Here is a 10,201-nt window from a genome sequence, read left to right on the forward strand (position 1 = left end):
CCATTGTGGGACTATTAAAGGAATATCTTATCTTATCTTATAGACGATTCCTAAAACAAGAGGACACAACTATAAAGTAAAATAATACAAACATTTAAATTGTATTGCATTTTTCAGTATTCAGCTAACAAGGATTTCTCACAGTGGCTCCCCAAGCTGACATATCTGTATTAACATGTATATCCTGTACATAGTCGACTACTGCTGACCCCCTCACTGGATTTTCAAGCTTGCCTCTTCCCTGTCTTGTTTTTTTCCTGCAGTATTGATAACAGCCACATTTTTCTCCACTTTTGTTTCCAGTGTTTTGTGCCGGGATGGGATCTCCAACAAAACATGCGACACCGCACCGGTAAGATCGTACAGTCAACACGCAGGAGGACAGATATTGTTTTGGTTTCCCTGCACGATAAATGTTGCCGTAGCACTGAGAGTGAACATTGTTATACGGATGTAAAGCTTTTAAACTCTAATCTCCCTGAATGATGATGGGATTTTGTCGGTCTGGTCCCCCACTGTTACGGTCTTATCAAGTCTTATCCTACAAGAATCTGGTCTTACTCCTTAAGCGCCTGGCTAATCTGTCTCTTTTTAATGTCCTGCTGTTAGTAAGGTTTTCTGCAGGCGTGTACTGCACTTACACACATGTTATATGTTAAAAGATACAGCAGGGTTCATTATCCACATGTTTTTTTTTTTACTACAGAACCAACATCCGTACCCCCGGTCGAGAACCTGACTCCCCACTTCCCCCCATCCACGAGCGGCTGGCGTACTTGCGCCCCTCCAGGGAGCTGCTGGAGTTCTACAGACAGAAGATCGCCCAGTTTGACGGAGAACACGAGGAGCTGCTGCAGATGCTGGGGAAATACAAAGGCCTCAGCGATGACCAGGTGAGACACAGCTAGAAGCCGCATGAGACGTTGCTTTTCCAGTGTGTATTAGTAGAGTGTATTCGTTTGAACTTGTCTTCTTTTCCGTCGCGGATATCCTCCTAGCATAAGCTACAGTGGGAGGTGCGACAGCGTGACGGAGAGATCGCGGAGCTGCAAAACGCTCTGAGTGACATGCAGGTCTACCTTTTCCAAGAGAGAGAACAATCTCTGCGACTTTATGCAGAAAATGACCGATTAAAGATCAGGTGGGTGCACAGTTGGTGATTAAACCATAGTAATAGTACATGGTACAAACATACAGGTGTTTCACTTTTCCTGATAAGACAAGACTATGTGGGCACAAGTCAGAGTAAAGGAAAATACCTGTGTGATTGTGCAGGGCCTTTTAATATCTGTCTTTAGTATTTTCTTGCCGTTATTCTTCCAAGCACTTCTGTACATAAAACCATTTAACTATTCACTGTTGTACAGAGAGTTGGAGGACAGGAAGAAGATCCAGCACCTTCTGGCCCTGGTGGGTCCTGATGCAGGAGAAATCACATATATGCACCGGGAACCTCCGCACAAGGTACACACGTTTATTTCACCGTGGACCTTTCACACAGCGAACATTTTGTCATGTCAAACACACGACTTATAGCTCTAATTGCTGTTTAAGGTGTCGCCACAAAAGAGTTTAACATAAAGGTTTGCATGCATACCTTTCATGATATATTTCAGGTCACTATCACACAGAGGAGCGCTGAGTCCAGATTGGAAAATCAGGAAAATCTCAATCTCAGGCCAACAATGCTAAAACCTGCTGTGTCCAGAAAAGGTTTGACTTTTTAATTTTTGCAAAAGCCTTTTCTAACCGTAATAATATTTAAATGTTGTCTGCCATTGTGTGTGCCATTTTTTTATGTCATGTCTGTTTTTAAAGCAGAGAGTAGCAGGAGAACAAAATCAGCAGATGGAGTAAATGGAGAGAGCCTGGAACAATACAAGAGTGATAACCAGACATTGTTACTACAGGTTGGTCTTTCTGAATGCAGGAAATGGAATTTATGTTCCATTCTCTCTCATTACCACCATATTCATTTTTAATACTGGAACGTATAATGTAGGACTGAAAGTTTTCTTTTGTGGTTGATGTTTTCAGGTGGAGGCTCTGCAGGCTCAGCTGGAGGAACAAACCCGTCTGGCAAAAGAGCAGGTAGAGTCTCTCCTGGAGGATCGACGGATTAAAACAGAGGAGGCAAAGGCACAGCAGCACAGAGATCATGAGCGAATCACAGCTCTGACTGACAAGTGGGTCTCCATTTTCAGTTGTTCACTACTTCTGTCGGACCTACAGCTGAGACATGCTTTTTAAACATCCCTTTAATTTTGCTCACTTGTGAAAAATTGGAAATATCACTTTGAATGATAATGTCATACCTCAGGCTCCAGCGAACCCAGAACCTGCTGCATGAGAGCACCAGGGATTTCTTACAGCTAAAGTTCGAGTCGCGGGCTCATGAGAAGAGCTGGATGGTGGAGAAGGACCGACTGCTGAGGGAGCTGGACTCCTGTCACAACCGTCTGAGGAAGACTGGGTCAACCGGTGCCGAGCTGGGCCAAGCGTGGCAGCCCAGCAGCAGCACAGCCCTGCTTCTCCCCCGGCCTCAGCCAGAGTCACAGCAGACTCACAAGGAGGACTTAAAGGTAAAATTGATGTCATTTAATTAATTAATAATGTTTAAATTAGAATATCTATATATTTTAATTTTAATTAATATTTCTGCTGAAGTATCTGTTGTTTGAAATGTAAATAATAATATTGATGACCTTTTTCTTTAATATAAGAGTGTCAAAGGTCTTTTTACTTTTTTATTTACCTTATTTAAATGAATATATTTCATCAGGCAATGCAGGAGGAACTGAAGCAATCCCACCGTCTGGCAGAGATGTACAGGGAGCAGTGTATTACTCTGGAGACAGAACTGGCCCAAATCCGAGAAGAAGGCGATGTGGGCAGGGAAATATTTAAGGTACCTTGGTTGGACTGAAGGTCATATATGTAAAGTTTTCATACACACCTCTGGTCGATTGTTACATATTCTACGGTGATCCCCAAGTGTCTTGTAACTGATATTTTCGACTCTTTGAACCTTAATGCGTGCAGGACCGGTCGGATAAAATGGCCAAGCGTCTTCAGATGATGACTCAGCGTTACGAGGCGCTGGAGAAGAGGAGAGCCATGGAGGTGGAGGGCTTCAAGACGGACCTGAAGCACCTCAGACAGAAATTTAAAGATGTAGAAAAACAACTCCTGAAGGTAAAATTGTGTCTTGAAAATGATTTTTTTCAGTTTTGATCATAAAATCATGTAAAATAATTTCACAGTTGTCGCCTTCCATACTGCTGATATCATAGTTCAGTACATTTAAACGGTTTAACCTGATGTATACGTATCCACTGCTTCAGGCTACTCTGAATATTGGGCCTAACCAGGACATGGCCATCCTGCATGAGGTACGTCAGACCAACGCCAGGACGAAGAAGGTTCAGGGAGAGCTGATGACGCTGAAGGCGAAGATCTATGGACTTGAAAATGAGCTGCGATTCAGCTGAAGAATTCACTGTGATGTCTTGTGTCTGCCTATAGAGGATGATCTATGTGAAGTCTATGTCATGTATGTCTGTGCCACTGTGTTTATTATTGAAACTTAGAATCAATGTTATTTCTATTTTGTACTACTGGACTAATAAAGATGCTTTGCTGCAATGGTTTTTCAATTAAAGAACACCCACCCAGAAGCTTTTTCACAGCAGAAATGTTTGATTTGTCATAGTAGGAGAAGCACAAGTGTTACTTATAACACAAAGGCCTCAGTTTTATTCAGCTGTCCCAGTAAGACATGATAGTGAGTCAGCATGCAAAACCCTAAAACTGAAACAAAATGCTAAATTCAGCCAAAAACTTGTTTTCTTTTTAGAAATATTTCACTTTTAATTTCATTCAATTTAGTATTTATTTGTATTTGTATTTTTGCTCTCTCTTCAGTGTAGTATTTTGTATTTTTTTTTACATTTTACAGTTCATATTTTGCTTGTTTGTGTGTGTTTTTTTTCTCTCTCTGTTATTATTTAATTTTCACCTAAAAAGAGGGGGAAAGGACAGAAAAACTAACATATGTTAAAAAAGATAAGATTTAATTTACCCCACACTGGGGCAGTTTGCAAGTTACAGCAACTCAAGAAACAACACAACATAACACGAAAAGATAAAATAGAAGGTTGTAATAGACATAAAAGGAGCTACTACAAAATATATACTTTATATTTGAACATCACAAAATAAAGTATTAAATAATGTTTTTTTTTTTAAATAATGTTTCAAATATTTAAGTCACAACTTCCAAGCAAATAATTAGTGATTGATTCAGTTTCATTTCTGCAGAAATAAACTCCTCCCACTGTTTCCGGAGGGATAATGTGACGTACTAGTGTACTTATGAGGAAGTTCGTGTCGCGTTTGCGGCTCTGCGCATGCTCATTGATTGCCATTAGAGATTGTGTTTACTGAATGATGGCAGCTTCACTAACAGCATGAGGAGAGAGCCCGCAGTCGGAGTATTGACTCTCACTGTTTGAGATACCATGACCCACTTCTTCAGTCGTCACATTTTGCTTAGTGTGCAAGTTTACTGTCCGCTCAACTAAAGCTAGCTCGGCTCAGTGTTTGTTTTTTTGTTTTGTTTTTTATCACCGTTTGTTGTTTACCCGCCGGCTTTTTACGCACAAGTGCCCGGAGAAATGCAGAGAATAAGGTCTTTGAGAGCCGGTTGGCAGCTGCTGAGATCCAGCTGCGAGGGAGCTGCAAAACAAGTAAACAACTCGCCTTCGGCCTCTCGAAATTATAGCCATGTAAGTAGATGCTTCATTCAAACCTTATTTAAATTAACACAGAGGTGAATTGAGACAAAGTTAAGATGTCCTTTTTGTCTTTTAACAACTGGCTGATGTACTTGTTTCACATTTTAAAAGTTAAAGGGGAAATATATAGAAAGAAACCCAGTGAACACCATGCTGAAGCCAATCTCAGCACACACACACACACACACACACACACACACTGGTGATTAATATGGAGTACAGCACACATTTACAACCACAGTTATTACAATCGTATTCATTCAGTTCACTCATCTGTGAGTTATCTACTCCAATAAAAGTGTGGTGTGTAATTTATATATGTATATATATTGTGGGGAACAAAGTCTCTGCGAGTTAATGAACAACCCTATGTTTTCATACTGCACATGCCACCACAGCTCCCTCCTGAGGGCCCGAACTCCTTTGGACTCCTCTTTGACATCGATGGGGTGCTGGTGCGGGGCAGGACGCCGATCCCTGCAGCCAAGCAGATCTTCAGGAACCTGGTGGACGGCAATGGGAAATACAAGGTGCCCGTGGTGTTTGTCACCAATGCCGGGAACAGCTTGAGGCAGACCAAAGCTGAGCATCTGTCTCATCTGCTGGAGGTGGAGGTAAACTGAACATTTAACACCTTTCATACTGTTTAATGTCAGAGTTTTCCTCCTCTTATATCGGCATTTATCTGTGCACTCCCTTTATCTCAGGTGTCCCCAGACCAGGTGATGCTGTCCCACAGTCCTCTGCGAATGTTTACTCAGTTCCACAAAATGCGAGTTCTGGTGTCGGGACAGGGTCCGGTGGAGGAGGTCGCTCACAAGTATCCTGTCTTAAATCTGAGACTTTGGTTTCTGCCCTCCCTCTGGATGTTGACCTTTTAAAAGTGTGCATGTTCTGTTTATTCAGTGTATTTTTGTTCATGTCCCACTTTGTTATCAGTATTTAATCTTTGTACCCTTTGTTCCCTTGGCTGCCTGACTGTCTCAGCGAGGCCATTTCACAGATGTCTTGCTTTTTTTAAATTCGTCTTGAGGGATTTGAGGGCGTTTTGTCTTTTTCTCATGTGTGGTTTGTCATTAATCCAAGTGAATATGTGGATATTTAAAGCCTTGGACTTTAATCTCTTACTTTCTTTACTCCACAAGTCTCTAAACAACTAAAATAGTGGTTAATACCTTCCTAATATATAAAGAAGTATAGTAATTCATACCTCAGTTGCAAGCCGGTAGTGTCTGGTATCTTCTGTTTGATCTTATGTGTGTTGTAACTCTTGCTCACCTGTGTTTGACTTTAACCTACCAAACTTCAGCCTGGGCTTTCAGGATGTTGTTACCATAGATATGCTCAGAGAGGCGTATCCTCTCCTAGATGTCGTAGATCACAACAGAAGGCCCAAAGACAGTGTAAGTAGTATTAATATTAAAGCCACTGTATGTTTACTTACAGAATAATTAGACATCTTATCAATTGTGTATAATGTCTTACAGATTCCACCCTCCAAAGGCTTACGTCCAATAGATGGTATGTTTCCACATACAGTCCGAGTCTATAATAAACACATGTATGGCCGTCTTTATAGTATTTCCTTCTTCACCTGTTTGCTCCAACAGCTGTCATCTTATTTGGTGAGCCAATCAGATGGGAGACCAACCTCCAGCTAATCGTTGACGTGCTCCTGACCAATGGGAACCCAGACAATGCCTGGAGTTCGATGCAGTACCCTCACATCCCGGTCATGGCCTGTAACATGGACCTGCTGTGGATGGCCGAGGCGAAGAATCCCAGGTGCGGTATGCGTGTGTCACACATTAGTTTGTAATTCACACACTGAGAGATATTATTAAACGCAGTGTTATTGTACTAAATGTTCCTGTCTCATAGGTTTGGACACGGTATGTTCCTGGTGTGCTTGGAGAGCTTGTACAAGAAGGTCACAGGCTACGAGCTGAAGTACGAGGCTCTGATTGGTAAACCCAGCGTGGTGACTTATAACTATGCTGAGCTGCTGATTAGACAACAGGCGGAGAAACTTGGCTGGACCTCACCTGTGAAGACACTGTATGCTATTGGGTGAGTGACTCAGTCATCTCTTGACTTCAGACCCACATTTGACACTTAAAGGTCAGGGTGTAACATTTAAGAGGATCTGTTGGCAGAAATGAAATATGAATACTTCATAGGTTTGTTTTCATCAGGGTATAATCATTTGAAAATAAGAATCGTTATGTTTTTGTTACCGTAGAAGTTTTTATCTACAGAGGGAGTTCTTCTACAGAGGCCTACATGTTGAATTGCCATGTTTCTACAGTAGCCCAGAACGGACAAACCAAACAATGGTTCTAGATAGGGCCTTTTGCACTTTTGCAGCCACTGTAGTTTCTGCTTTGAACTTAGTTTGGTCAAGGGGTTTTTGTTTGGTTGCAATCTGCAGTCTCACCACCAGATGTCACTAAATCCTACTCACTGGTCCTTTAAGCTCCCTCATGACAGTTGCCTTTGATTTTGATTTTATTTATACAAAAAAAAAATGCCATGAAATCCCCATTAATCCAAAATCAGCCCACAGAATCCTGGAGGAACTGTTTAAGAATCATGCTGTTAATCATTCTATCTAACACAAAAGCTTTGCCATGTGTTGTCAATCCATCTCTTTTTTTTTTAGTGACAACCCCATGGCTGACATATACGGCGCCAACCTCTACAACCGCTACCTCCAGGCCTCTCACCGTACCAAGGCCCAGATGCAGGCTAAGAGTGGCGGAGGAGGTGCAGATGCCTTGGCGGAAACGATTGATGACACCCTGAAAATGACATCAGCCGAACTAGGCGGAGCGTCAAGCGTGTTCGGGGAAGAGGAGGACCTTCCCGAGGGATGCAGATCCATCCTGGTGTGCACAGGAGTGTACAGCAGGGACCAGCAGGAGCTGCCCTCAGACCCATCGCACACTGTCACGGAGCAGCAAATCTTCCACGGTCACAGGGACTTCCGCTTTGACCCCAGCCTCACGCAGCCGTCCTTCGTGGTGCAGGATGTAAAGGAGGCAGTGGAGATGGTGTTTCAGGAGGAAGGCTGGCCTCTGGACTAGGATGAGTGTCACCTTATCTCACAGCCGTCCAGTAAAGAGCTCTAACATCCTTTAACTGGTAGTAGTAGACATTTTATGGGTTTTGTTTTAATAATCGATACCCCTGATTATTACAGGGGAGACGTAGCTGTTACTGTGGCTAAGTCTTAGAGCTTTTAAGTGCCATGCAATAAGCTGCAAAAAGCAACAATATGAAGTTTAACGCCAAGTATAGGAAAGTTACACACATTTTAAGTCGGTCATACGTGGTAGTTTTTTAACTCAATACTAAGTTACTGTTGATGTGATGGGCCTAACTAATGTGTGTGTATATATATATGTCAAGGACTCCAGTTCATCAAGTTGGCTGTGTGTCCTTTCTTGTCTTGGCTGTCACTTTTTTTAAGAAGAACTCAAGTGTATCTGTTGAGTTACATGCATTTTTACTACACTCAGACTTTTATAAATGATCTGTTCAAGTTCATGGATGAGAGTTCAAACATAGCAACACTTTCAGCCAGATAATGTCATCTGTGATGTGACAAACAACGTATTGTCCAGATTTTATACTTTGCACAACACTCTACAGAAGTGGGTCATCTTTCCTTTCCAAAATATACACCCTCCCCAGCAGGTCTTAACTAGACCAGTTCTGCTGTTTGTTTTTACTGCTATCATATTTCAGCTTGATTTGTTCTTAAACTAGGGTGAATGCATAACCACTAATGCTGATGAGATTAAGTTGCCAGGTTTCAGTTTAGTACCTCATGAGTTTCGATTTTAGCCTTTAATTCAGAGTATGTTCATTTTATTTTAGTGCTATTTTGTGAAATTATCAGAATTATACAAAGTACCACAGAAATGAAAAAGGTGCTATTTTTCTGCAAAGTGGTTTTAGTTATAAAAATCTTATGAATGGTTCATGTGAATGTCTGTATTCAAGGACTTTTGTGGGAGAAAAAATAAAGTATAGTTGCAGCACCAGTAAAAATGTCATAACGTGCTGGTTATATTTGTAACTGACAGGTATAACAGGGTGTCATATGCAGGTGTCTAATTGCAGATTAAAACTATGGAACTCTGGAAATGTACCGTGAAAGCCATACTGCATGAAAGAACAATTAAAAAGGATGAGAGACACAAGCAGAGGTGTGGTTCGTAATGCTCGAGTCATTATCACATTCAACAGCACTTAACCTCACAAGAATATTACAAAATACATTTTACAAGCAACCGCCATTTAAAACCTGTGTTACTGATACTACTAACTGTATAAATATTAAAGGTCAAAACATATACAAAACATACATCCACACACACACACACACACACAATTCCACATACTCTATGTAGTTTCCCATAAAACAAAGCTTCTGTAAATAGCCTTCCTTCCTAGAGAAACTTTTCAATCACACGTCAGGTTGCCACCACCGGTTTTCAAACAAGCCTTAAACATCACCACTCAGCACCCACACTTCTTATCTGAAGACAGGGTGCCATAGACTGGGTGGGAGCTGTTATTGATCATGAACTGAAGCGAGTCTTGAGGGGCCTCGTCTGTGATGGTCATGCCGTTGCGTGCTAGCAGCTCCCGGGCCATGAGGATGAAGGCTGCGTCCACGTTCTGGGCCTCCTTGGCTGAGGTTTCCAGAGCAGCCAGCACGCTGTTGTTTTCTGCCAGAGTGCACGCATCCTCGAACAACACCTGCCTCTGAGCGTGGAGGTCTGATTTATTACCTGCAGTGACGAACAGAACAGGAAGTGTTGAAAACAAAAAGTGGAGCAGATATCTGACAGCTATCATGTTAGTTAGAGCTAAATGCTGAGCACCTGGCAGGTAACACGATCAAAGGAGCAAATCACCAAAGGCACAATTTAAAAAAAGTGCTTCCATTAAAAATTATTTTTATTATCAGTATCTGACGTTATTTTGTCTGTAAATGTCAGACAATTGTGAAAAATGCCACAATGTCACAAGTTGCCAGAGCTCAATATTCATAATCCTTGTTTCCTTCGCCAGCAGTACAAACCCTAAAGTATTCCATTTACTATTATATATGACAAAGAAAAGCATGAAATCCTCACATTCAAGGAGCTAGAAACCAGATAACACATCAGCATTTCTGTTTGAAAAATTACATAAATTACTAACTTATTTATAACAAATTTTCTAACAGAGAAATGCAGCAAAACTTCACTCTGGAGAATTGGAGTTATTGGTTAATGAAATACTTAAACAGTTAATAGATAAACAAAAGAAAGTACAGGGCGGTAGTAGCTCAGTGTGTAGGGACTTGGCTTGGGAACCGGAGGGTCGCCACAATATGGAGTGTGGACTGG

At 41.5% G+C, this 10,201-nt stretch overlaps 3 protein-coding genes across 4 annotated transcripts in view; 2 read left to right on the forward strand and 1 right to left on the reverse strand.

Annotated features, from left to right (window-relative positions):
- Positions 1 to 264: 264 nt before the first annotated feature.
- Positions 265 to 3,645, forward strand: ccdc77 (coiled-coil domain containing 77). 2 transcript variants are annotated; one of them, XM_035665203.1, is made up of 11 exons: positions 265 to 352; positions 707 to 893; positions 999 to 1,141; positions 1,368 to 1,464; positions 1,617 to 1,713; positions 1,819 to 1,910; positions 2,038 to 2,186; positions 2,321 to 2,582; positions 2,783 to 2,908; positions 3,043 to 3,195; positions 3,345 to 3,645. In XM_035665203.1, the coding sequence occupies exons 1-11, from the start codon at positions 318 to 320 to the stop codon at positions 3,489 to 3,491; spliced, it is 1,488 nt and encodes a 495-aa protein (XP_035521096.1). In that variant the 5' UTR covers positions 265 to 317; the 3' UTR covers positions 3,492 to 3,645. The 2 variants fall into 2 exon arrangements, with proteins under 2 accessions (XP_035521096.1, XP_035521097.1); XM_035665204.1 differs by having other exon boundaries at positions 1,822 to 1,910.
- A 770-nt stretch (positions 3,646 to 4,415) lies between these two features.
- On the forward strand, positions 4,416 to 9,004 carry hdhd5 (haloacid dehalogenase like hydrolase domain containing 5). Its single transcript, XM_035664759.1, has 8 exons — positions 4,416 to 4,787; positions 5,195 to 5,410; positions 5,504 to 5,616; positions 6,106 to 6,199; positions 6,284 to 6,317; positions 6,407 to 6,581; positions 6,678 to 6,866; positions 7,459 to 9,004. Exons 1-8 carry the CDS (start codon positions 4,677 to 4,679, stop codon positions 7,880 to 7,882), a joined length of 1,356 nt encoding a protein of 451 aa, XP_035520652.1. The 5' UTR covers positions 4,416 to 4,676; the 3' UTR covers positions 7,883 to 9,004.
- The window catches only part of LOC118330275 (ras-related protein Rab-19), a 3,638-nt gene continuing 2,440 nt past the window's right edge, over positions 9,004 to 10,201 (reverse strand). The window contains exon 5 of the mRNA XM_035664761.1: positions 9,004 to 9,598. Within this exon, the coding sequence (XP_035520654.1) occupies positions 9,324 to 9,598 (275 nt within the window). The 3' untranslated portion in view covers positions 9,004 to 9,323. The remainder of the gene's footprint in view (positions 9,599 to 10,201) is intronic.

Source organism: Morone saxatilis, unplaced genomic scaffold, assembly GCF_004916995.1.
Source record: "Morone saxatilis isolate NCDOM2014 unplaced genomic scaffold, NCSU_SB_2.0 Contig2, whole genome shotgun sequence".
NCBI lineage: Eukaryota > Metazoa > Chordata > Actinopteri > Moronidae > Morone > Morone saxatilis.

Bases quoted from the DNA above. Each gene is read 5' to 3' on its own strand.
- ccdc77 (XM_035665203.1), top strand. From the start codon at position 318: ATGGGATCTCCAACAAAACATGCGACACCGCACCG. The intron at 353-706 runs GTAAGATCGTAC...TTTTTACTACAG, and splicing joins AAACATGCGACACCGCACCG to AACCAACATCCGTACCCCCG. The intron at 2,187-2,320 runs GTGGGTCTCCAT...GTCATACCTCAG, and splicing joins ATCACAGCTCTGACTGACAA to GCTCCAGCGAACCCAGAACC.
- hdhd5 (XM_035664759.1), top strand. From the start codon at position 4,677: ATGCAGAGAATAAGGTCTTTGAGAGCCGGTTGGCAGCTGCTGAGATCC. The intron at 5,617-6,105 runs GTATCCTGTCTT...ACCAAACTTCAG, and splicing joins GTGGAGGAGGTCGCTCACAA to CCTGGGCTTTCAGGATGTTG. The intron at 6,867-7,458 runs GTGAGTGACTCA...TTTTTTTTTTAG, and splicing joins AAGACACTGTATGCTATTGG to TGACAACCCCATGGCTGACA.